Source organism: Mauremys reevesii, linkage group 1, assembly GCF_016161935.1.
Source record: "Mauremys reevesii isolate NIE-2019 linkage group 1, ASM1616193v1, whole genome shotgun sequence".
Taxonomy (NCBI): Eukaryota; Metazoa; Chordata; order Testudines; family Geoemydidae; genus Mauremys; species Mauremys reevesii.
This window is the reverse complement of record NC_052623.1, coordinates 135369724-135397224: the sequence shown is the minus strand read 5'-3', so window position 1 is coordinate 135397224 and position 27501 is coordinate 135369724. Positions and strand designations below refer to the sequence as shown.

Here is a 27501-nt window from a genome sequence, read left to right as displayed (position 1 = left end):
GAAGGACCGGGGAGAGCATGTGTCAGTGTGGATCCCACTTTAGGTGATTGGCAAGCAGTAACCACTCAGGATGGTAGGAATGAGGAGTTCCAATTGCATCAGTTGAATAGGGATTGTAGTATTGCTCTCACAAAGTTGGTATTTGGCCTAGCAGCTAAGTCCAAGAAACAGTGCCTGACAAATGTCATTCCAAGTCACTGCCTTATCAATCTCTGATATTGACAAAAATCCTTTAGCAGGCAGAGGATATTGCTTGCACTCTGGCAGAGTTTGAGACTTGATGTTTGGTGGGAGAAGCTGACAGGCAAGTGAGGTACTTCGTGTTATCTATTTTTATATTCTTGGAGAAGAAGTGGCTGGACCTTTCAAATGTCCAGCAAATACAATAAATAGATCAGGCTACAGTCTGAATAGTTTGGTCCTGTCAGTATGATAAAGCAAAGTCTTGGAAATGTCAACTATATGTATTTTCTTTCCTCCTTGAGCAGTGAGAGATTTCAGGAAGAAGGCAAGTAGGATGATCCGCTGGTTTAGATGAAAATCAGAGACCACCTTCAGAATAAACTTGGGGTGTTGCCTCAGCACCATTTTGTCACTATGGAAGGTCATATAAGGGGACACAGCCATAAGTGCCTGAAGTCAGCTCACTCTCTTGGTTGAAATAGCCATGAGGGACACCGTCTTCCGAGTGAGTTAGTCCAGGGAACATTCTGAGAGAGGTTCACGTGGAGGTTTCGTAAGTTTCAGGAGGACCATACTAAGGTCTCAAGCAGGAGCCGGTTTTCTGACCAGTGTGTATGAGTCTCTTGAGAAACTTCGACACTATGGAATGATTAAAAAAAAAAAAAAATCAAGCACTGCAGTACAAGCCTGAAATCACTATGAAGTGGACCTTTACAGAGCTACATGGAAGCCTGATGCTTCAGTGGTAACAGGTAGTAGAAGGTCTTCAGTACTTAAGTCTTGGTCATGTCCAGACCATGATGGGCTGCTACTCATTTAGATGAATAGGTCCATCTGATAGATATTTTCCTACTTTGAATCAGAATTTCCTGGATCCTATCCATGGTACTTAACCAGTCAACGGCCACACTGTTAGATGTGGCAACTCTGGGTCTGGATGAAGTATCTGACTATGGTGTTGTGAGATTAGGTCAGAATGGTCCAGGAGTTGGATCAAAGACTGAATGGACATTGGTAAGAGACCTTTTAGCCAAAACCGCCTCACCCAATCCAGGGGCAATGAGAATGACCATGGTCTTGTCTCTCCCAGTCTTGGAGATCATCAGGGGAATCTGTGGGACAGCCTATTGGAGACCACTGTAGGAAGAATGCATCCAGTAACGATCCTGGGCTGAGTCCACCTCTGGAGCAAAAGCCGTGACATGTAGTGTTGTCCTTGGTGTCAGACAAGTCTACTGGGGATCTCCAAATATGGAACAGCTCTTCTGCAATGAATCTATGCAAGGACCATCTGTGGTTAGGCACAGATTGTCTGCTCAGGAAGTCTGCCAGGTTGTTGCTGACTAGGAAGTGAAGAGCCATCAGGATCTCCCCATTCTGACAACATCAAGTCCAGAATCTGATGGTTTCCAGGAAGAGGGACAAGGAGCAAGTGTCCACTTGTTTGATTATGCAGTGCATAGCTGTCTTGTCCATGAAGATTTGCACTACCAAATTCCGGATCTGTAGAAACACCACACAGACCAGTCTAACGGCTCTCAGCTTCAGGACGTTCATATATAACTCCATATGATCTGAGGACCAGGTCCTTTGAGTCTGCGTGGTCAAAATGAGTTCCCCTGCTTGCCCCTAACACATCCATGATCAGCGTATCTTCATGAGGGACTGAAAGGGGCACCCCTCTTAGTGCATTTGTGGGATCCAACCACTAAGCCAGCTCAGTAGTGACTGATATATGAGGCACATAGATTTTCCTGTCTAGTCAATGTTGCAGAGAATAGCCTGACCTGAGCTAGAAGTGGAGGAGTGTGAATGCCTTGCCTTCCCCAGGTGGGCAGCCACCACTGCTAAAGTCCAAATGGAGTACCGTGTATTGGTAGTGATTAATTTCCACTGTGAAACTAAAGTACTTCCTGAGGGCTGAGTGACTATCTATATGAAAGTACACATCTCCCAAGCCGAGAGCCACAAACTAGTCTTGAGTCTGCAGAGATGGAATGATAGATGCACATGTTACCATCCTGAATCTGGGGCAGTGTATGTTCAGTCTCCAGTCAATTCTGCTAGCTGGATAACAGGGTGGGATAAATGCCAGAGGAGCCATATGAGGGGTATTTTTGAGTATCATGATCATTTTCAGAATGGTACTCCTGCTGTCTGCCCTGGGAGTATGGATGAGCCCACAGTTTTCATTGGGGCTGGTATTTATAGAGCTTTCTGTAGGGGTCGGTGTGTAGGTCCCCAGTAGGGTTACAAGGGACATCCCCAATTTAAACACAAAATTGCCTGCCCCGTACTAAGTCAGTATGGGATGCATTTTATCCCATATTTCAACTTAGCACGTGGGGTCTCAATGCCATTCAGAGTCCAAGCTCTGACCGTTCCCAGCACCTGCATGGAAACTTAACAGATGCCACAGTGGCAGCGCCCAGAGCTAGAGAAAGAACCCCTGTGAAGAATGAGAGACAAGAAGGGACTTTCCCCAGAGGTGCAAGTGAAGACTAGGCACATCTGAGGTTTGTCCCATATTTTTGAAATTTAAAGTTGGCAAGCCTAGTCCCCAGTGATCTCAGGGTGGCCCCAGTGTCCTTTAAGGAATGATTTTGCCAGTTCTCTTCTTGAAGAGCTCCATGCCACAAACAGGAGATCTTGTTTGGTAACTTAGACTTCTCTAGGTATTTCTGATGCCAGAGCCAAGAGGCCCGTCTCATGCTCATGGTCATGGCCATCTACCTTCTGGCTGTGCCAAAGGCACCCATGTCAGCTTGTGAGGCTGTCCTGGATACTTGTCTGGTCTTCTCTGATGATCTCCTTTAATTCCTCCCTAACATCCTGGAGCACATTTGTCAGAAAGAGTCACTCTTTCCCATATCAGGAAATTATTTTTGGCTAACAGTGCTTCATAGTGTGCCACATGGAGTTGCAGTGAGACATACGAGTAGGCTTTGCACTCAAACAGGTGCACACAGGCACCCAAAAAGCTTTTCAGGGTCTTTGTCCTTGGATGTGCCTTTTGTCAATTTTAATTTTACTTCACAGTTGCAACTACCAACTGATCCTGAATTGGGGGGGGGGGGGGAAGAGAAGTGCTCAAAGGTTTTTGGAGGCACCTGATAATGCTTCTCCACCAGTCTGCATGGGGGCTGGATGGTTACTGGGGTATGCCAGAGCCTACAGGAAACACATTTACAGTGTGATCAAGAAATTAAAGAGTGTGTGAGATTTCTCTTGGATTACCATCATTTCATTGTCCAGGGTCTTCACTATGTGAGCTGGAAGATCCTGGAGCACTTTAAAATCCTGGGTCACCAGGGCTAGAGATGGTATGACCACCTAGTCAGGAAACAATAAAGATGCTTTGGATGGAGGCCAAGGTGCCATTGTTTCTCCAGTGTCCCTACTTCTTGGACATCAATGTATGGCTCTGGTGTCAGTGGTCCAAGTCATGATACCACTGGGGAGCCTGATCTCTTCATCTTCCCGAACCTACAGGAGGGGGATCTGCTGTGGGATACCTGAGATGACTGGCCCCCCGTATGGCCAGAGCAGCTTGGTATATGGATACTAGCCCAGGAGCAACTGGTTGACTCAGTGCCACTCCTTTTGTCTTTGTGGCGGCATTGCAACAGGAACCCCAGGCCATCTTCAGGGCCACTCCCAGACGGTAACAGGGAGGCATCCTGCTTAACCCTGCAGAGGAGGCATAGCTCCACAATGATGATGAGAAAAAGTAGTCCTCGAATGGTGGATGATTGGCTCCAGGGCCCAGTGCCACTTCAATACTAACAATGACCCTGGAGGGTATCCTGGCTGTTCCACAAGGGTCTACCTCAGCCCTGTGGTATGGTTGATGCCTTCACTGGTGTCAGCTTAGTCAATGCCACTCTCCAAGGTAGAAGATTTAGGCTCTTTATCCTTTGAGGAGTGAGGCTTCTTCTCCTTTCTATAGGGCAATGCCTCCCTACACTCGGGGCTATGTCTGGTATCAGTTTGGCCCTTCCAATCCTTACATTGGGTGCTGGCTCCAAAGATGATGATGTGTATGCCAGAAGAACTGGTCCAGAAGTCAGTTGGTATTCGTGCTGATTTTATACCTGATATCAGTCCTGAGGTAGCTATGATTGGTGTAGATGATCCTAGTACCAAGGTACTCCATGTGCATGTGATGGTGGCGTTTTCTTCACTTCCTTTCATTACCAAATCCTGGGTTATGGTGCTTGCTGGTAGTGTGTGTTGGGGGTGGGGAGGGAAGGAAACTGGGAGGCAGCGCTTAAGTGCAGTTTCAGCCATGCATCCCTTGACTTGCTCATCCTCATTGAGGAGGATGTATACACCGAGCAGTTATCGGGCAAGTGGTTGCCCCCCCAACAGAAAAGCCATCAGCTCAACCTCTCAAATTGGGGAATGAGTCCATTACAGATCAGGGAGGGTTAAAACCCTAGGGCTCAAAAGAAGAGCTCTAAACTTCTGACATGTAGATTTCATCAAAAATTGAAAGGACAGAAATATAAGTCTAATCTAATATGGAAAGCCTTTGAACGAAAGTACCACAGATTTTTGTAGTATCCTGTTTTATTAATACTTTGATGCAACAGACCAAATATATAATGCATTGAATATCCATTTAACATTTATTTTAGCAAATCTGTCACCTTATGTAAAATTCTGTCCTATAATTGCAACTTAAAGTTATCAAAAAGTTCAGCCATGAAGAAAAAATCAGAGTGATTTGGACAGAAGATCTTTGCTTTTTCTTAACAGTGTGGTTCCATTCCAAAATAACGAAAGCATTTATGGCTAATACTCAACACTCTTCGCAATATTTTTTGCCCACCAAGGATTGGGGGGGCGGGGGATGGAAACTCACTGAGAATGGGGGGCAGAAGAATCAGATGGGGAGTGATTCTGACACTCAGGGGTGAGAGGGTACAGCCAGCAACACACTGAGAAGGAAAGTTCTTGGTGTTCCCACCTGCTCCCATTGCTGCCCTGCCAGGTCCCGCTCCCTGCTCAATCCCGAGCGCCACATCAGCCACTCCCCCCCTCCTGCCCACCAGGCATGCACAAGTTCTCAAGGCAGCAGAGTTCCCCACTCCCAATACTTCCATTGCTGGGCTCTACCACCTCTGCCACAATATCTTAAAAACATTTTTAAATTATCTGTTTTAATTTTGAAAACCATATACAAAAGAATCAATTAGGATTATGTGGTGGAGGGATCTCCAAGGTAAAAAGACATTGAATGTTATGATATTATGCATGAAACAAGAACAACATCTAAGAACCAGCTAAACAAAGTAGACTTTTAGTAAAGACACACAAAATTATTAAAGAGATTTTCTTACATAAATGATCTAGTTGTGTACTACATAAATATATTAACTGTTTGGACACCCTGGCTCTGAGCCCTTCAAAATGCCAAAGTCATGCATCAAACATCTCTGTTTCTGGCTCTGAATATCAAAATGTAAGTAAATGTTACATTTAAAAGCAGGCACTAATAAAAGAGAATAAATTGTACTGGGATTGGACAGTAAGTTGGACTGTGAAGGCAGTAATCTGTAGAAATGTTTTATGTCTATTCCACCACAGTCACCAACCAGTGGTTGGCCATATGAAAGGAAGCTTTCTGTGGTGCTCACATTATAAAGTCATCTCTCATAAAATGTCCAACTTGGCTCCTAAAGCCATATCAAAACCTACTCTCAACTAGTAATGGATGAACCTCAATAGATTCAGTTAATCATCCACTGTGATCCAAACTTTTTGGGACTTTCACTCATTTCATCCTTTCCTAATGGGCACCTCACCCTTTCCCCTTTTGGTAGCCCCATTCCTCCACAACCCACACTAAATACCATTTTTCCCCCTGCAACATGCTCCTGTTTCCATGCCCAACATACAATGAACCTCCACCTACTCCTCCATTTGACCCTCACTCTCCTTTAGATATTTGTTGCGGGGATACAGTTGTCTCTCTGCTTGACCCCAGGAACTTGTACTTTTAACTATCACACCAAGATTTGCCAGACCTTGTGACTTAACCCAGACTGAACTATTCAAGACACAACTTAAGAGATTTTAAAGTTGAGGCAGCTAGGTCCTTTAACAGACCTTAAACAGTATTAAATAACAATACAGTGGAGAGATCTGACTGGGGGGAAAGTTTGAGTCTGTTTGAGACTTTAGAGTTAGGGAAGGAAAGCAACTAGAGGCCTGTGGGACAGTGAAGGAGCCAGCAGAGGACGAATGAATTATAGTGTAGGGGAGAAGTGAGTGAACCAATTCTTAGGTCATACTATTGTTTCAAGTAGCATTGACCAAAGAAATCCTTAACTAAATCTTTGGTCAATCTTATAAAATAATATTTAAGTTAGGATCAGATAAAAGGTTGAAGTTCAAACAAGTTATCTTAGAAGACCTTGTTTGCTCATTCCTATCCTAAACACTGTCTTTATAAACATCTGATGAGGTAATACATTTATTAAGAACTGTGTATGGAGTTAAGGAAACTTTTCAATTTTCTAAGAGTTAGATTAAGGCAAGTAAATTTGTCACCTGCTGGTACACAGTGTTGCAAATTAACACAATAGATTGCCAGTGCAGAAGGCACTGTCTTCTCTAGAGCAAACAGTAACTTTAGAAACTGAAGTGCACACATGTAACCAGAATCCAAACATACTTTAAAATATTCCAGTGAAAGAGGTGTATTTCATTAATTTAACATATAACTTTCACATTCATAGAGCCTGAGAAGCAGAAACTAGGGTTGGCCTAGTTCTACTCTCATTGCTTCATTTATGCTTTCAATATTCTGCAGATGGATAAAAAGATTAGCCTTCTGTTCTAAGTAAAGACAGAACTTGCTTTTCAAAAGTGCAAATTCATTAAAATGAAACTCCTAGTTATATTGGAGGAAACTGTCTTTGGAGAGGGTTATTTTCTTTTAAGATGCAATTTCTTCCAAGAATCACAGCAACTTCATGAGTAGTTTAAACTTTTACATTACTAAAAACAGAGAGTGATGGGAGTGAGCTCTCAGATTGTGTGTAAAAACTGAATAGTGGAAAAATACGTATTAGCAAGAGAATGAAAGTCAACTCACCACTAGCATAGGAGCGGCTATCATCCTCACACAATTTGTGCAGCTGCTGGTATTCTTCTTGGGCTAGCTCAAAACGCTGCTGTTTAATTTGGTAAATCTCTTTCTTGGCATTAAGTGCCTCCTGGGCAACAATTAAATATTCCTTTAGCATGCGTTCCTGCTCTCTTCGCCACTGCTCTCTTGGGTCCTCAATTTGTGTGAGCTCTGAGGAGAAAAACTTAAGTCCTGTTACTCCACTAATTACAAGTACCTTTCTCAATGTCAATTCTCAATACCTACACTGATAGTTCATGACCACAGGAAACGTGCTCAAAGAATCCAGGCGAAGTCTCTCTCTAAACCATCTAGTATACTCAATTCAACACAAAGGTCAGCAAAGAGAGAGAAAAGTGACTGCACTGTCACTTATATTTTAGTCTTTTATTCTTAGAGATGAGAAGTAAAATGACCTTACTCAGTCAACTTGTTTTAAGATGACAAATTAGATCATTCTGATGGCATAACCGTAATACAACCCACAGCCAAGTAAGAGAGCCAAATTAATATACCAATACTTCACTCAGTGGGTGGTAGGAACAGTTCAGAGATTTCACATTCAGCCTCCAGAAAGGTGCAAGATAAACGCAACATCCTGAAAGGCTATTTATGTTATCTTTATGCTTGCATGGTCAAATAGTGAACAATGAAGTTAGCTACCAAAAAGATTAGTGTTTTGGGCCCAGATTCAGGAAATCACTTTAATGCATGCTTAACTTTAACTTTCTTCTATCCTAAAAGTCATAACTAGATCCTTGATGTTCTCATCACTTTTAACCTGGGCTTTGGAGCAGAGCCCCAAGCTGGAGCACGGAGCAGCTCCGGAGCAGTGGAGCTGCAGGTATTTGCCTGGAGCTGGAACGGAGCCGGAGCACTGCTCCAAAGCCCTGCTTTTAACATTTGAGAACAGCTAATGTTTACAGTCACAGGCTGAAAGTAAAGCTTGTTTCTAGTATCAAGAAACTTTTTCAAATATATGCTTATAGTATAAAAAAAGTTTTCAATATGTTATGTTCCTGCAAACACTTCAGTGGCCCACAAATTCAAAAAATAGAACAAAAAACCTGAAAAAACAGGTTTTTCTGGAGTGTCCGAGGGAGGGGGAGGGGCGGCAGGAAGAAAAGTAGTTTTACATCAGCCTGCCTGTGCAGAGTCTGCAGTGTATGCAAATGCCAGCCTCCTATGGCCGTGTTTACAAAAATCAGATGCGTAAATCACCATTTCTGCAGCTCCATTGTTGGTAGTAATTGTGCAATCTGCAATACAGCCAGGGGGCTGGCATCTTACGACCATACTTCAGAACAGGGTTAGTCAATATGGTGGTAAAAATGCTTATACTTATCTGCATTGCTGTTCCATTGTCACCATATAAATCAATCTTTATGGTTCAAGTTATATCATTACCTTAATGTACACAAGTGCAATAAATAGTTGCCAAAATCATTTAATCCTTTTTTTAAAACTTTAGCCACAGGTTAACTATAGGAAGTATTTCTGTTATGGGTTACAAATGTATTAATAAAGTGATTTTTGAAACATCATACCACAGGCTATCTTGAGGAATGTAGAATAAGCCGTAAGACAGATACTCAGTACAAGCAAAGAAGATATTTTCAGTTAATTTCCCCCCCTAAAAACTCTGATTTTGTTGTTACTATGATAGGAAAGGGGAAAGCCAACTCTTTTGTTGGTACTAATAATAGGACTTAAAGCTATTTAAATATTTCTGTTTGCACTGTGAAATCAGAGATTGTAGTGATTGAGCCCCCAAAAATAAAAACTGTAGTTCTCCCTTCAAACTAATAATAAAAAATCACCACAGTCATACAAGCAGCTCTGTTGTTTGAGAACCATTTGAAAAGTAATTGCCTAAACAAATGAGATTTTCAGGAATTAAAAGAGTGACTATATTTAAAGTGGTTTAGAACTATGATACCCTAATAAATGACTCTTCACAATGTTCCAATTCTAATCCCAGGTAACAGCAAAGGTTAAAATGTATCATACACAGCCCTTGAGAAGAGGAGTCTGTACATTTTGAGGCACTGCATAACCTGCCAAGTGACCAAAAATCTTCATCATCATCTTGTATCCTACTAAGAAAGAGTCTCACTTCCTGTCAAGTACAACACTGACATTCTTCTGTGGAAGACTACACTGTACTCTGGCCTGGAATAAGTGTATGGAGCACAGACTGCACCAGTTACCATAGAGAAACTGAAACTGAAGGTGTTTTAGATTTGGATAGCCACTAGTTTAGTTTCTGTAGAGCTGACTGAAATTCCTATAGTTTCTCCGGCACAGCCCTGGCTGGCCAAGAACATGGAATATGTTATTCCCAACTGGGAAATGTGCAACTGGTTAAAGGAGACTTCAAAGGCTCTCAAAACTCAGAGGAGGAGGGGAAAGGAATTCTGTGGTTGGCAGCCACTGAAGCTTCTTAAGAAATGGTTGGACAGGCTCCAACACCAGCTTAGCGAGGGTGTCAACGAAGCCCAGAATTAACAGGATGTGATGGAGATCAGGGTTGGCTCTGACCGTAGCTCTGTGATTTACAGAGGATTCCTTTTCATCTTAGGTTTCCTACTGTAAATGGAAAGTCATTGACCAGAATTCTTTTCATCACAGCCCAGATTGTGTTCCTCTTTCTTGAGTAAAGCTATCAAGACAGGAGACCTAGAAGAGTGATATGCACTGCTACTTTATTTTGAAAAGTGGAAGGAAAGAAAGGATTTGGGTGTACATAGCTTGGGAGGCTTCTTCAATGCATGGACTTTAAAAAGCACTGATTTGAAACCTCTCTTGCATTTTCTCCCAACATTTCTTGTAACTATTACATTCATTTCTGCTGCAGTGTCTGCTGATACACTAAGCTGTAGCTGCTGGAGAGGGCATATAACCAGGCCATCAGTAAAGAAGAATGGATAAAAGTCTAATCAAGGAGTGATCCTGTTCTCCTACTGGATACTGTCACCCGATAGCTACTGTGGCAAATATTTTAGGTAGATCTCAGAACCCCCAGAGAAAGAGATTCCTTCCACCAGAACCTCTCCTTGATTCTTATGCCATCACTGCATTCACCTGTCATTGCATCCCCAATGGTTACTGAATAACACCCCAACAATTCTACCCCTGCACTAGGATCAAGCTTAAAAAATTGAAACAAAAAAAGAACAGATCTTTGTTCCATAGCATGAAGAACCTAGTTCCTAACAAAGGAATCCTATTAATTGGATGCTTTATTAGCCCTTTTAGCCACAGCATCCCAAAGGGATTTTGTGTTTAGTTCATTATCTACCACACCAGTAAGTCCTTTACGAAGTAAAGAAACCTGTGACAATATTCAGAACTATTGACACTATGCTTATATGTACAATGTGTGTGTGTCAATGGTGTTTTATTACAGTCTGAGATAAAGCTCTATCTTCTATAAAAGTTGCCCTGACAGCTCAAATAAGAATATTGCTCACATAATTTTTAACAGTAAGTACTTTAAGAATTACACAAACACCTGCACTATGATTTTTCAATGGATCTTGAAATACTCACTAGGTTATTTATCTTTCTAGTGACTGCATTACAATCTCTGTAAAGGCTTTTGTTTTTAAGAGGGAAGAAATGTCTGTGTGTGGGTCTTTCACACACCAAAATCAGGTGAAAAACATTTTTGTGAAAGCCACAAAAATATGCAGAGCAGTTCAGAAGCTGGTATAATACCTGAAACGATTAGTTTAAATTAACTACATTCCAAAGAGATGGTGTTGAAATTGGTTTTGCAGAGAGTGCTCTTTACCACTGATGTTACTGCTGCTACTGCTCCTTTCTTCTTTTCTTACCAGCTCGCACAATGCTGAAAGCATTCGCTCATTAGCGATAAGCAGCTTAAATGATGGAAGCACAATAGTCCCAGCAGCAATAACATACAGCTATAAAGATAAGATATATACTTCAAAAAATATAATTGGCAAATGTGCCAGACAATGGTGATATGAAGCTCAGTAACAGCCCAACAGCAACAGTGCGTAATGTATATAGCCAGTGGTTCTAAGCCCACTGATTTGCTATGTGGAAGCATAAAACATGCAATGCTTAGGGGAAGATGAAATTATTATTTAAATAAGAATACATATATCAATCAATAATCTTAAAATTATGCTAAATAGCTGCTAAAATTAAAAACACCACACACTTACTCTCAGCCTGTTTTGGGCACTGTGGGTTGTTTTATAAGGGAGCAAACTATGGACTACTGAAAAGGTATGCAACAAACAAAATGCAGTCTGAAAATGCTGACACTTCACCATCATTAGCATTTGTATCACTTTTTGACATGCTCCTTCAATACTCTTCTGTCAAAACGAGAACTTGAAGCATTGATTAGGAATACATCTACCTTGGAAATTCTCTCTGAATATTAAAATGAAATTATAAACTTGACTTATTCCAATAAGGGCTGTTTAGATAACCCTTTGCATTACATCACAAGAGTAACAGTGATTTTACATACAACTATTTTTCATCCATAGATCTTAAAGGGCATTATTGCCATTTGACATATGGGGAAACTGAAACACTGCAAGAAGTAACTTGCCCAGGACTTTTCATAGTAGCTGAAAGTTGAATAAATGTCATTTTAATCACACTTGGTGCAACTATACTTGGTGCAGCTTATGAATGTTCAGAAAACCAATTTCACTTCTACTCACGATTTATATGGTCCATGTAATAAATTCCAATCTGTTGATCATAAACAGTTTCCCATCCTAAAGGAAGTTCATCGCCAACACAGTCAGCAAACGTTAATGGCTTTGTAATCCTGTAAAAATATAAATAATGAAAACAAACTCATAAGATGCACCGTTTACTATGCAATTAATGCTATTTAGTATGTGCTTTGACTAAATCAAACCTCTGATTTGAGCAACATTAAATAGTTACAACACTTCGGTATGCAATAGTAATTTTAAGTACATGAAAACTGAAAGTACAAAGAAAATGAACATTTAATTTAGAAAGTATGCTGACAGCTACTCCCAAAACAGGTGAGACAGCTTCTCCCTTCAAGTTCTGTGTTTAACTATTTAATTATGATGGCATGCAGTCCTGCCAGTTTCTCTTCCCCCCACCCTCAAAAAAATACTGCATTGACAATGTGAGAACAGAGCTGGAATTCATTGCTGTTCACACTTATTGGAAACTTTATAGCATCCAAGTTCTTAGACTGTCAAAGCAGTACAATTTGCTATCCACGGCAGCTCAAATGTTAAAAAAAAAAAAAAAGTATCTTTTTCAACTGCCAACGCACAACTGTTCGTGAAATTCTATTATCTCAGGCCAACATAAATTACCCTGCTCTGCCCAGAAAAAGGAAATAGGCAATCACTATGAATTTGTGAAGCATTTTGATATTCCTAGAATGAAGGATACACACAAGTAGCAGCAGCAGCATTACTAACCGAATATTTTGAATATCATACTACTTCTGCAGCAACTGCTTGACAAACTAATAGTAATAAAATACACAGAGTGATAACCCTCAATAGAGTACTGGTAAACAGTCATTTTTCCTACTATTCACTGAACCAGAGCTTCTTGACCTTTTTCTTTCTAACACACACACATGCTATAAAACTCCATGGTCCAGTTGTACCACAACCATTTTTCTGCATATAAAAGCAAGGGGTGACATTAAGGGGAGGCAAGCAGGTCAATTGCCCGGGCCCCCAACCCACAGGGGGCACCGCAAAGCTAAGTTGCTTCAGCTTCAGCCCTGGGTGGTGGGGCTCAGGGCTGCAGGCAAGTGTGGCAGGGCTTTGGCTTTCTGCCCTGAGCCCTAGCAATTCTAATGCCAGCCATGCTTGGTGGACCCCAGGCATGTCTACACTACGAAATTAGGTCGACTTTTTTAGAAATCAATTTGAAACAGCGATTGTGTGTGTCCCCACTTAAGACCATCAAGTCGGCGGAGTGCGTCCACAATACCACGGCAAGCATAGACTTTTGGTACGTTGCACTGTGGGTAGCTATCCCACAGCTCCCGCAGTCCCCACTGCCCATTGGAATTCTGGGTTGAATTCCACAATGCCTGATGGGGCAAAAACATTGTCGTGGGTGGTTCTGGGTACATATTGTCAGCCCCCTGCCCCTCCGTGAAAGCAACGGCAAAAGATCATTTCTTGCCTTTTTTCCTGGGTTACCCGTGCAGACGACATACCACCTGCTCAGCTCACTGTCACCGTACATCTCCTGGGTGCTGGCAGCAGATGTGGTATTGCAGTGCTACACAGCAGCAGCTCCTTGCCTTTGCAAGTTAGCATAGACAGTTAGCAGCCGTATTGTACCGTCTGCTGCTGTCTCTGGTTCCTCCTGGCCGGCCTCGGTGAGGTCGGTCGGGGGCACCTGGACATAAATGGGAGTGACTCCAGGTCATTCCCTTCTTTAAGTTTGATCTAATGGAGATTCAGTCCTGCCTGGAATATCAGGCAAGCCTACCAAAGAACCAGAGAGGCAAACAGCCACTCCAGGTCAGAGCTCCAGACATCCCGCTTCTATGATGAGATGCATGCCATTCTAGGGGGTGCAACTACAACTAACCCACCCGTGCTTCCCTCCCGGGCTACCTTGGCAGTTATCCCCCCATTTGTGTGATGAATTAATAAAGAATGCATGATTCTGAAACAATGACTTTATTGCCTCTGCAAGCAGAGATCAAAGAGGGGAGGGGAGGGCGGTTGGCTTACAGGGAAGGAGAGTGAACCAAGGGGGCTGGTTTTCATCAAGAAGAAACAAACAGAACTTTCACACCGTAGCCTGGCCAGTCATTAAACTGGTTTTCAAATCTTCTCTGATGCGCAGCACACCCTGCTGTGCTCTTCTAACCGCCCTGGTGTCTGGCTGTGCATAATCATTTCGTCTTTTAGAACGGAGTTCAGATAGCACGGAGGGGCTTTTCCTGTCTACCTGGCCAGTGCATCTGAGTTGAGAGTGCTGTCCAGAGCAGTCACAATGGAGCACTCTGGGATAGCTCCTGTAGGCCAATACCGTTGAATTGCATCCACACTACCCCAAATTCAACCCAGCATGGTTGATTTCAGCGCTAATCCCCTTGTTGGGGAGGAGTACAGAAATCAATTTTAAGAGCCCTTTAAGTCAACAAAAATGGCTTCATCATGTGGATGGGTGCAGGGTTAAATCGATCTAATGCTGCTAAATTTGACCTAAACTCGTATACGGTAGACCAGAGCCCCTTGAAATCTGTTCATGGCCCTTGGTTGAGTACCACTAAATCTTTGGATTCAACATTTGTATTACTCTGGAAAACAAAACTACCAAGAATTTAAGAAAACCAATACAAAGGCAAAAGTAACCCAGACAGAACCAAGGGTATAGATTTTTATCCAGTTCTCTTCGCACAGCATTATTCCAGCAGTTGCTGAAACCATCACATAATGTATTCCCTAATAGTTTCTAAATGGCTCAAATAAAAAAAATGTAACTAGCTATGTAATCAACTCAGCCACAAAAGAAAAGTTAATTTTATAAAGATAAACATTAACTAAATATTAACAATATAAACATAAGTTAAATATAAACAATATAAATATAAACAATTCCAATATAATATAATACAAGTGATGCATATCACCATATACTGCATAAAATCAGCTTCCAAATTTGTGAACAAGTGTACAATATCTGATTACAGTTTAAAGACTTCAGGTGACGGAGAATTTACCACATCCATTGGTGAGTTGTTTCAATGGCTCATTACCCTCAATGATTTAAAAAGTGAGCCTTATTTATTGTTTCAATTTAATTAACTTCAACTTTGAGAAGTTCAATACTGAATCTTTTTAAACCCTTATATGCTAGATTTAAAAGCACTGAAGTATCAGATACATTCTTCCAGTGTTGATACAAACTTACCAACCTGTCTCAATCTTTGCTTCATGAAACAATCTATTTAGCTTATTAAATCTCTCACTGAAAGATGTATTCTCCAGACCTCAAACCAGTCTTGGCTCTTTTTTGTACCCTCTTCAATTTTTCAGGATCGTCTTTGAAGTACTGACACCAAAATTGGCCAGAGCATTCCTGTAGTGGTCTCACCAATGCCATATATAAAAATAATATCCATTCAGTATTCCTACTCAATGTTCCTTTGAGCATCCGAAGTGATCTTTATCCCTTTTAGCCATAGCATCACACTGGCAGCTCATGTTTGTTTCGTTATCTAGCATGACCACCTATGTTCTTTTCAGAATAAAGGAACTAGACTTATTGCTAACTATCCCCAAAGCAGCCTGAAAGACATTGCTTACCTTTTTACATAAAAACAGTGAAATCTTTCATAATTTCCAAAACCTTTAGGCCTGATGTCAACTTGACAAATACAAATGGGAAAATATGACTATTTTAGCATCTGGGTCTCTCTCCTCAAACCCTCTCTCAACTTAAAAAAAAACAACAAAAATGTATTTTCCACATTTTTATAGCAGCACTCTGCATTATACAATTCTTCTGTGCAAAAGTGTTCCACTTATTTTCAAAATGCGGGGAACATAATATTTTCCCATCATGTTTACAAACATGATAAACAGACTAATTTGGACAATATTCAAAACAATAGTAAGAAAAACCTAGTTTGTTCTCCTAGTTATCATATACTTGTGGTCTAGATGTTTCCCAGAGACACTGATTATTTCTTCTACACAACAGGTAATGACCTGCACGCAAAAAAATGCTAAAAGTTTTGTTTTAGTACCAAACAAGATTTTGGTTTGAAGGAGATAGGAGAATTATGACTGAACCAATAAAAAAGCCACGACATATTTAAATTTATTGAACACAAAATAAAGTAGCAAAGACAAATTTCAAAAGAGGATTCATTTTCTAACCAAGAAGGGGTGCACAGCAAGCACACATAGAATGTTCTTAAATTACACCCAATGTCACTACAGATGCAAGAAGAACACTTTCTTTTCTTGCTCAGACTCGTTCATTGATGTCATGTGCAGAAGGCATGGAAAGTGTGCCACTCAAAACTTAGATAATTTTTTCACATCTTAGCTCATAGAGCCAAGAAGACTCTCATTATAAGACTCTCATTATAGCAACTGAAAGTTTAAAAGTTTTGTCTATACAAACACTTTTCTCACCTTTGGTCTTGAACTAGTGCATCTGCGTTGTCAGTGGTAACCTTTGTGGAAGTGCTAGCAAAGAGAGCATTAAAAGCCTCTGCCGTTTCTATGCTAACACTTTCACCATCACTACCACAGGTGGTACAACGCCAGTGGTGAAATAACACTGGGATAGATCACAAAAAGTCCATACATAGGCACATGCACGCAAACTGAACAATAATATTTACTTATCTCTCAAGATTATTTTAAGCATTTTTAAATGCATGTAGAGTGCTTTAATGTGAATTACTATGTAAGTGCAAGACAGTAATTTATAATCACAATCTTATACAATCATGCTGTTTTGAATGTGCCTAGTACAAGAGTCAGTGAACAGTATGATCAGTACAAACATGTCCTTTTGTTTTTAAAGATAAAAATGTTAAATTAGGTTTGATAAATTTTTCAGATTAAAGAATATTTTCAACAAGCTGCTAAAATGAATGTTGTGTACAATACCTTGTAATGTTATCATAACACTTACCCAACAGGAAACCCAAACAATTGAAAATAAAAATAAGAAGTTTTATGAATTTTAGAAGCTACAGAAATAAATTTAGACTAAGTGATTAGAGTTTACTAATGCTGCCTGATATGAGATTTGAAACCTAGTAAAATAAGGGAGGGATTTTACAGATTAGAGCTATTGTTACGGTTACACTGTAACAATCAGAGTATTGTTACAGTGAAATGATCTCTAGCACTACATATACAGTACACCTACCTTAACATTTTCCATTACTGACAACTTCTATGTATGCTACTTCATGAAGAACTGTCCATTTGAACCAAAAGCTGCAGTCGCTGAGAAGAAGCTTTATTATAGAACAGAATAAGTGTTCTCCGAAGACTTTATCTAATAGTTATGTAGGCAAAATACTGCCAAATTAGTTCTAATTTCTCTGGACTTCAGTTACAATATTAAAAATACAAGTGAAGGTATAGCACTTGATTTACCTCTGATGATTTTTTTCTAGAGACACCGTACTTACAATTACTCAAGATAGTCTAGACATTGGTTCCTACCTAAATTGCCACATTATCAACAAGATCTTCTTTGCAATGAGTAGTGAGGCATGCTTGCCTGTTATATCCTTGGGGCAGCCGGTGTAGGAAGCAATCACTTGAGGCCAGAGAGCAGACAGCTAACCAAAACCTCCATTTTATTTACAGAGACAGAGAGCTCACTCAGCCGGTTGAAACCGGCTGAGCTATCCCTTAATAGTCTAACTCAGTTGCCATAGTAACAAAACCCATGACAACCAAATACACAACATATTCCTCCCCCCCTAATAAGAACATCCCCTAAATAAAACACACACTAAACTAGAGAAGGAGGGTAGACTGCCTCCATTCCCGGCTAAACCCTGGGGATTATTTTGCCCCATAACCGTGGGTTCGCCCTAACTAAAGATCCAGCTGATGAGGAGGCCTTCTGTCTCTAGGTGGATTACGGCGAACTTCTGGTGTTGTTGCACCCGAAAGTACTAGGGGCTCAGGGTCCGCAGCACGAATAGGTGAGGAGGTGGTATCAGCTCGTGCTGGGCAAAGGGGGTATCTCAGCTGCCGGCAGTAATGGAGGAGAACAGTCAGGAACAGGTGACTCATGATTCGGTGTCTCACCAGGAGGGGTGAAGTCAGACCCCTCAACTGCAGATGGGTCCTGAAGACTGGCATGACCTGGCAACAGCTGATCTACATGTCGCCGCCAGGTAAGATTCTCTGCAGTCCGGACTGTATAGGAAACAGGTCCTGTTTGAGTGATGACTGTGGCCGGGACCCATTTAGCTCTGGAAGTATAATTCCGAGCCAAAACTGGCTGCCCTGGGCTAAAGGTTCGGTCTTTTGCTCTGGGTGCCCGTCTGATGACTTGATATTACTGCTGATGTTGCACAGTTTGTCTGGGTTCAGAAGGTTTCAGCAGATCAAAGCAAGTGCGCAGCTGTCGTCCCATCATTAGAAAGGCTGGGGAAGCCTGGGTCGTAGCATGAGGTGTGTTTCTATAGGAAAGTAAGAAGGTATCCAGACGCTTTTGAATGGAGTGTTGTCCCTTTGCTGATTTCAAAGCGTTTTTCATTGTCTGCACAAATCTTTCAGCTAATCCGTTGGTGGACGGATGATATGGTGCTGACGTGATGTGGTGTATCCCATTTGCCTTCATAAAATTTCGAAACTCCTGAGAGACGAACTGCGGTCCGTTGTCGCTCACAAGTTGTCCTGGCAGACCAAAACGACTAAAGAGTCCTCGTAGTTTTTGGATAGTACTCTCTGCAGTAGTGGACTGCATTATAGAGACTTCTGGCCATTTAGAATTGGCATCTACTGCCACCAAGAACATGCTTCCTTCAAGGGGGCCAGCAAAGTCAACGTGAATACGTTGCCACGGGTTTTCAGGCCAGTCCCATGGGTGTAGGGGTGCCCACTGGGGTGCATTTCTTACACCCTGACATGACATACAAGCTTTTGCCTTCTCTTCAATAGCACTGTCCAATCTAGGCCACCAAAAATAGCTTCGTGCAATTTCCTTCATGCGCACTATTCCACAGTGACCGGAATGTAGCTGTTCTAACATCTGTGATCTCAGTGGTGGTGGAATAATGACACGCCTCCCCCACAACAAACAACCAGATTGGACCGATAACTCCGTCCGCCTGGACATGTAGGGAACAAGGTCGGGTGAGACCGGAGAGGTTTGTCGAGATTTTCCATGCATCACCAGGTCCATAACTTGGGATAATACTGGGTCAACACGGGTTGCCTTCTTTATCTGAGCAGCAGTGATGGGTGTATTCTCTACCTGTTCAAAGTAGAAGATTTCCTTTTGGGCACTATCTTGATGTTTGACCGGTAAAGGCAAGCCCTTGAGAGGCCATCTGCATTGCCGTGCAGAGTGGATTTCCGATATTTGATTTCATATGTGTGTGCAGAAAGTATTAATGCCCAACGTTGCATACGACTAGCAGCTAATGGGGGAATGCCTGTGTAGGGTCCAAAAATTGATGTCAGAGGTCGATGGTCTGTAAGAAGAGTAAACTTTCGCCCAAACAGGTACTGATGAAACTTCCTAATTCCAAAAACAATTCCTAATGCCTCACGTTCGATTTGGGCGTAGTTAGTTTCTGCTTTGCTTAGAGTGCGTGAAGCAAAAGCAATAGGTCTTTCTTCTCCCGAAGGCATAATGTGTGACACGACCGCTCCCACTCCATAAGGGAAGCATCGCAGGCCAATTGCAGGGTAAGGATGGATCAAAGTGCGTTAGAACTTCAGAATTTAACAATGCATCCTTAGCTTTGTTAAATGCAACATCACAGGCTTCAGTCCACTTCCAGGCCTTGTTCTGCCCAAGGAGCTCATGAAGTGGTTTTAGCAGTGTGGCTAACTGTGAGATGAACTTTCCATAATAGTTCAATAGTCCTAGAAATGAGCGTAGCTGGCTTACATTTCGAGGTGGGGGAGCCTCCACAATAGCTTTAACTTTTGCAGGGGCCTTATGAAGACCTGCAGAATCGATGATGTGTCCCAAATATTCAATAGAGGGCTTGAAGAATTCACACTTGTCTTTGCGAACTCGTAGGCCATACTCTTCCAGTCTTTGTAGGGTAGCCTCTAAATTCTTTAAGTGATCCTCTTCATTTCTTCCAGTGACCAGGATATCATCCAGATAGCACTGAACTCCTGACAAGCCACACAAGATCTGGTCCATAGCCCTCTGGAACAGGGCGGAGCCGATGTGATTCGAAGGGTAGGCGACAGTATCGATAAAGCCCCTTATGAGTCACAATAGTCAACAGCTCTTGGGACTTTTCATCGACGTGCATCTGTAAATATGCTTGACTCAGATCAATCTTACTGAACTTTTGTCCCCCAGCCAGGCCTGCGAAGAGGTCATCGATGCGGGGAAGCGGGTATTGCTCTGCACACAACACTGGGCTGACAGTGACTTTAAAATCACCGCAAATCCGGAGAGAGCCATCTTTCTTCACTATTGGAACGATAGGAGTGGCCCATGAGCTATGGGTAACTGGTATTAGGACTCCATTGGTGACCAGGCGCTCCAGGTCTGCTTCAACTTTTGGCCTGATGGCATATGGCACAGTTCGGGCTTTCAGATATTTTGGTGGACTGCCAGGTTTAATGTTCAATGTCACAGTGATTCCCTTCATACTTCCCAAATCATCTCCAAAAACAGCAGCATGTTTCCTTAGTATAGGGTTAGACTGGTTTCTTCTTTAGTCATCCGGTGCACTTCTGCCCAGTTCAGCTGAATCTTCCCAAGCCAAGACCTACCCATTAAGGCTGGGTAGTCACCTCTCACCACAAACAGTGGCAATTTAGCCGCCTGTCCATTGAGCTCCACCTTAACATCAATAGTGCCCAACATGGGCACAGCTTCACCTGTATACGTCTTCAGAACAGTTTTTGTTGCCTTAAGCGGAAGATGCTGTAGCTTTTCCTTATACACAGTCTCCGGAACCAGCGAGACAGCTGCACCGGTGTCTAGTTCCATGCGTATAGGTTTGCCCTCCAATAAGGGGGTTACCCAGTATTCATGTGAGCCCACTGCCAAAGACAAAACATGCAGTGGCACTTCCTCTTGTGAGGAGGTGTCACCTTGATCATCCTGGGTCTGCTCTAGGGTATGCAAGGTTCCTCTTTTTGTCGGCCAGACCACAGGCCTCTTTTTCTTTTGTTTACAGGCATACTCAATGTGTCCCTTTTTGCCACAGTGTCGACACACCAGGTCCTTACACCAGCATTCTGATGCCTGGTGACCCAGCTTACCACAGCGGTAACATTCTTGACTCTGCACCGTTTTGTGGGTCAGTTCTTGTGACACTTTTTGCACCCTAAGGGATGAACCGATGTATTGTGCCTCCCTTGTAGCCAGTTCCATGGAGACAGCAATATCAACAGCCTTCTGTAATGTAAGCTGAGCCTCTGTCAGTAGGCGCTTCCGTATAGCTTCACTGCAGAGGCCACACACTAACCTGTCACGCAGGGCATCATTTAACATCTCTTTAAATTCACAGTGTTCTGCTAGCTTTTTTAGAATGGCTACAAATTGTACAACTGTTTCATCTTCCTTTTGGTCTCTTTTGTGGAACCTATATCTTTCAGCAATTACCAGTGGTTTTGGGGAGAAATGAGACCCCAGGATTTCCACAATGTCACTGTAAGATTTAGTCTCAGGCTTAACAGGGTGTAGTAAGCTGCGTAGCAGAGAGTAGGTTTTAGCCCCTACAACAGTTAAGAATATTGGCACCTTCTTCGCTTCTGTAATGTCATTTGCAATACCAAAAAGCTCAAAACGCTCAGTATACACATGCCACTGCTCTGTATTCTCATCAAAAGGCTCCAGGGGCCTGGTCAGAGTAGCCATGATTTTTAGTTTCACTTTCACAGTCAGTGCAACAAGCAGCTTTTTTTCTTTGTTTGGTCTTTACCTTGACTTCTACTTCCTTCTGTTACTGGAGCAGCACCAGGATCTCACCCTCGTCGCCAGTGTTATATCCTTGGGGCAGCCGGTGTAGGAAGCAATCACTTGAGGCCAGAGAGCAGACAGCTAACCAAAACCTCCATTTTATTTACAGAGACAGAGAGCTCACTCAGCCGGTTGAAACCGGCTGAGCTATCCCTTAATAGTCTAACTCAGTTGCCATAGTAACAAAACCCATGACAACCAAATACACAACATTGCCCATCACACATACACATCCCTTATTCATAAGCAAAACCTACGCATGTAGTATTCTACCTTCGCATGCCATAAGAGCCTTAATCCAGCATCCGTGATGATCCCATCTCTCTCACTTAAATTTCTAGAATATAAACAATGTTAACTTTCCGTGAACAGATGGAGCAAGAGTCAACAGTGAAGAAAGGGAATTAAGTAGATGGAACAGGTTTTATACCATTTTCACAAAAACCTGTTTAAACTGAAGAATGATAGTTTGTGTATCCAAAGGAAACCTTAGATCTGTTAAGAATTCATGCTAGCATTCTAAAAAGAAAAAATGGAAATGGAAACCATGACCACACAGTCAACAACTCAGTTATTTAAGTCAAGTTTTTACTAAGGAATTGTCTCTATTCAAAGTTGTACAAATTTAATTTTAATTAAGTTTAAACCTGATTTCTTTAAACTAGTGCACAACAGAGTGGGTGTTCTTCATTTGATTTAAACCAGATTTGTATTAATGTATCTTTTTAATTCCTTATTTAATTAAATCAAAATAAGCAAGGTTTCAGTCAGATTAAGGTGTTTGCACTGTGTTTGCACAGGTCTAACTAATCAGGTTTAAAGTTACACCTTTAGCTAAACTGGTATAACTCTGAATATAGACAAAGCCTAGAAAAATCATTTTTCTGCTAGGCAAATTACCGGCTCCCAAAGTAATAAAACGTAAATTGTAGAAGAGTAACATAGAAACAGATACAGCTGTAGCGGGTCAGGCAAAAAATACATTAGGAGTCTACTGAAATTAAACGTCCTCTGGAAGTATCACACCCCTTTCTCTGATTAATTCAAATACTACAAAAAATGGGAGAGGTCTCCTTTCCTGTTTCTATACAAGGAATTGTACATGGAATGAGTACATCTGTAAAAGCACTTTAAATCAGCAAAGTTAGGAGCTAGGCAGCAACAGAACAAGAGCACTCACTTTTTCCCAAAAAAAGAATTCAATAGGTTCTTGTCTGAAGTCACAAGTGAAAATGACTTTGGTTGTCTTATTCTATTCTCCCATCTGTTCGCAGTATAAAACCAAACATAATATAGCACAATTAGCTATCTCTGCATAGGAAAACACTAGTACTTCAAGAACAGGGGTAACTGAAAGACTGAGATATGCTGAAAGAACTATTGGATGAAACTTTCATAGATTCAGAGAGTTTAAGGCCATAAGGGACCATTAGATCATTTACTCCTGTTTATCACAGGCCATTACATTTCACCCATTTCCTCTCTATTGAGCCAAATAATTTGTTTGGCTACAACATATCTTCCAGAAAGGCATCTATGGAGAATCCACCACTTCCCTTGGTAGTTTTTTGGCAATGATTAATCACCCTCACTGTTAAAAATGTGTGGCTTGTTTCTAATTTGAATTTCTCTGCCTTCAACTTCCAGCCACTGGTTCTTGTTATCCCTTTTTTCCACTACTTTAAAGAACTTGTACAGTGCCTGACTGCTCTACTTGGATCAAACCAATGGTATTCATCCTTCATGTTGATGAGAAGGAAATTCACTCCCGTTGCAAGGAAAAGCCAACTAAATAATGCCTGCTGTTCACAATCTGAGAGCTGTTTAGTGCTCACTAAGAAATACAGACTCCATTGTGGCCTCCTTGACTCAAGTCCTCCAACATTCTGCAATGAGCACATGAAAAAGTACTTGGTATGTTCCATGTAAACTTTTATTAAAGACCAGCAGATTAAGTTTCAAACCAGTGACATGGTGAGATCACGCCACACTGGCTTCTTCTGTCTCTCTTATCATTGGTGGTGTACAAGCTAAAAAGTTAAATTTTAAAATGGTACATTTTTATATAAAAAGGTTTTGGTCTCTTAACTACAGATCATACTTCACAGTAGACAACAAACTGCCACAACAGTATCTTTGCCATTATTCATACCAGGATTCAAATCAAGATTAAGCTGTTTCCTCAGCTCTCTGATTTAACTTTACCTTTTCCAAAAGTAATAGCAATCTTCTGACATCACAGCCATTTTTGGCTATGTAACCCTTCAAAAGCTTAAATTTTGAAGCACATTAGAAAGCTTCTGGAATCTGAATCCCCTGGGTTTAAACATTGACAAAAATCTTGTTTGGGGGGATTTTTCCCATCTAAATTGCTTTGAGTAAAAACATTTTTTAGAATACATTCTTGTATGCACATGCAATAAAGCAGATAAAAATATTGCTATAATGCCTATCTTTATTAAATACTTACTCTGCCAATTTAAAAACCAAATTATAAGAACAGTCCAATTATAAGATTCGTGGTTTGACATGAACATGGGACAGTGTTGCCACCTGATTAGATTCTGATTGAATCAGAAGGGATTGCTTCCCATCCCCGTCTTATTTGTTTAGTTTACATTATCCGTTGTGGATGCATAAAAGGCACTCCTCTGGATAATGTAAATGCTTCCAAAAATAGTCCAACATCTTTGTAAGAGTAGTTCCCACAAAGCATCACACTATTTTAGGTGAAAACGCAAACTTTTGACCCAAACTTTAACACCCTTTATAATAGAATCCTGCTTTTTGTTTTAAAAAGATGGAAATCTCCTCTTGGGATAAAAACACCACAACACAAAAAACTCAAAGGACCTTTGTATAATAAGAAAGCCTTTGTGGGTGCATAACAAGTGACAATTACATGCCCCTCCTGCCCCTGCTCCTTCAAAGAGGGCTGAAAGCAGTTTGATTCATAGAATATCAGGTTTGGCAGGGACATCAGGAGGTCATCTAGTCCAGGGGTCTCAAACTTGCGGCCTGTGGACCGCACGTGGGACTCTTGTGTGTGGCCCGCCAAGCTCCCCGTGGCCTGCCCCCCCCCCTCTGCCTACCCGCAGGATTGCCCCCTGTGGCACTGCGAGCCCCGCGTCGCTCTCTGAAGCAGCTGGCAGCACGCCCCTTTGGTCGGGGGGGGGGGAGGGGGAAGGAGGCAGAGGGCTCCTGCATTGCCTCCTTCCAGGCACCGCCCCCCGCAGCTCCCATTGGCCGGGAACAGGGAACCGCAGCCAATGGCAGCTTCGTGGGAGGTACCTGGAGGAGTGGCAAGAGCAGCAGACACGCAGAACCCTGAGCCCCTCCCTCTCCCCCAGGGGCTGCAGGGACATGGTTCCAGCTGCTTCCTGGAACGGAGCGGTGTGGGGCCGGGGGCCAGGACAGGCAGGGAGGGAGCCTGCCCTGGCCCCGGTGAGTGCCGCTGCCACCCCGGAGCCGCTCTAGGGCTGGAGCTCACACCTTGAATCCCTCCTGCACCCCAACTCCCTGCCCTGAGCCCCCTGCCGCACCCCTCCTGCACCCAATTCCCTGCTCTGAGCCCCCGCCGCATCCCACATCCCTCCTGCACTCCCTGCCCTGAGCCACCTGCTGCACCCTACATCCTGACCCCGTGCCGCACCCTTCACCCCTGCCTGAGCCCCCTACCGTACCCTGCACACCTCCTGCACCTCAACTCCCTGCCCTGAGCCCCCGCCACACCCTGCACCCTTTCTGACGCCCTGGGGCAGCGTGGAAGGGGTGGGAAGAGGCGGGGCCTAATGGAAGGGGTGGAGTGGGGGCGGGGCCAGAGGCAGTGAGGGTGTGTGTCAGTGATGCAGCCCTCATGTCAATGAACTAGTCCTCATGTGGCCCTCATGGTCATTTGAGTTTGAGACCCCTGATCTATTCCGACCCCCTGCTCAAAGCAGGACCAATCCGCAGAAAGATTTTTGCCCCAGATCCCTAAATGGACCCCTCAAGGGTTGAACGATTGTTAGTACAGACACCTGGTACAAACCAATTTTAGTTACTTCCAACACCTTTTTCATAAACTGAGTTTGACCAGGGGTGGCCAGCCTGACCCTGAGAAGGAGCAAGAGTTTACCAATGTACACTGTCAAAGAGCCACAGTAATACATCACCATTCTCCCCATATGCTCCCCCCCTCCCAGTGCCTCCTGCCCACCAGCAGCCCAGCCGATCAGCACCTCCCCATTCCTCCCTGCACCTCCTGATCAGCTGTTTCGTGGTGTGCAGGAGGCTCGGAGGGGGAGGGGAAAATCGAGGGCATAGCAGGCTCAGGGGAAGGGGTGGAGTGAGGGCTGAACCAGGGGTTGAGCAGTGAGCACCCCCTGGCACATTGGAAAGTTGGCGCCTGTAGCTCCAGCTCCTGAGTTGGTGCCTATACAAGGAGCCGGATATTAACTTCTGAAGAGCCGCATGTGGCTCCGAAGCCACAGGTTGGCCACCCCTGGGCTAGACCACTGGGAGAACAAGAGGCTGGAACATGTTGGGTGAGATTTTTATACCTGCTGTGGCTACTTTACAACCAGTAGCTATGTCTTGTCAACATAGTGCTGTCTACACAGAGGATTAAGTCAGTATAACTATGTCAATCAGGGGTGTCGATTTTTCACACCCCTGAGTGACGTAGTTAGACCTATATTAGGTATGTAGTATAGACCTGGCCTCAGTCTAAGAGGGATTTAAGATGGTTTTGACCAGTAAACGTGGACTAGGCAAAAAGCTTGTTAAAATTTATTTCTAGTAGAGACAAGGCGACAGGATATTGAATGAGAGTGTGCAATTTGACACAAGAAAACGCTATTCATGATCTTATCCTTATTCATTCTGATAGGGCTAATACTGGTCCAGTCGCAAAGTGAAGGTACTGTTTTAAACACCATACTGGGAGATGCTAGGGAGAAAAGGGATGAGAAGTGGAGAGGGTGAAATGAGGAGGAAAGCACATATCTAAACTGTTTTTGTCAGATGTCCGACTTCTGTCCTATTGTTTGTTTGCCTTTCATACTATATGTAATTTCTAGCCACATAAATAAGTTTATGCTTGCACATTAGCTTGGTATTTTAGCAACTGTTTTTCACAGAAAATATACAGTTAGGAAAGGGAAATGTTGAAGAGGGCTTTTTTTTGTTGTTTCACAAAGCCATTCACAGGAAAAGCTGTTTACAGCTTTTTTAGTCACATTCCAATCTTGAAGAAGCCATAATGACTTCCTTCACCTTTGTAGCTACAGGCTGGCTAGGAGTACATTCCAAGGCCTGCAGGGGCTTCTTTGAAGAAAGTCAGTCTGTGACCACTGAACTGTTCAGCCATATCCCTCCTGCAGCCCTAACCCTCACAGCTTCTCCAAACAGACTAATCCAAAGAGATCAAACACACTCTCCTTAGAGATGCCACCTCCCTCCCAGAAGGACAGTACAGTATTGAACAAATAATGAATGCAGTGCCCTGGTCCTGAAGAATGTGCTTTTTCAGC

The 27501-nt window shown here is 42.6% G+C and overlaps 1 protein-coding gene across 11 annotated transcripts in view; it reads right to left on the bottom strand.

The window, feature by feature from the left end:
- The window catches only part of WWC3 (WWC family member 3), a 176344-nt gene that overhangs the window by 105015 nt on the left and 43828 nt on the right, over window positions 1–27501 (bottom strand). For 4 of the 11 annotated variants that reach the window (XM_039500168.1, XM_039500169.1, XM_039500162.1 and 1 more), the window contains exons 2-3: window positions 12031–12140; window positions 7289–7492 (exon numbers count right to left, since the gene is read on the bottom strand). In XM_039500168.1, coding sequence (XP_039356102.1) covers window positions 7289–7492; window positions 12031–12046 — 220 coding nt within the window. In that variant the 5' untranslated portion in view covers window positions 12047–12140. Of the gene's footprint in view, window positions 1–7288; window positions 7493–12030; window positions 12141–16965; window positions 17106–17532; window positions 17675–21950; window positions 21974–22261; window positions 22299–27501 lie in introns of those variants that run through there. The other 7 variants (XM_039500160.1, XM_039500163.1, XM_039500161.1 and 4 more) reach the window with 6 other exon arrangements.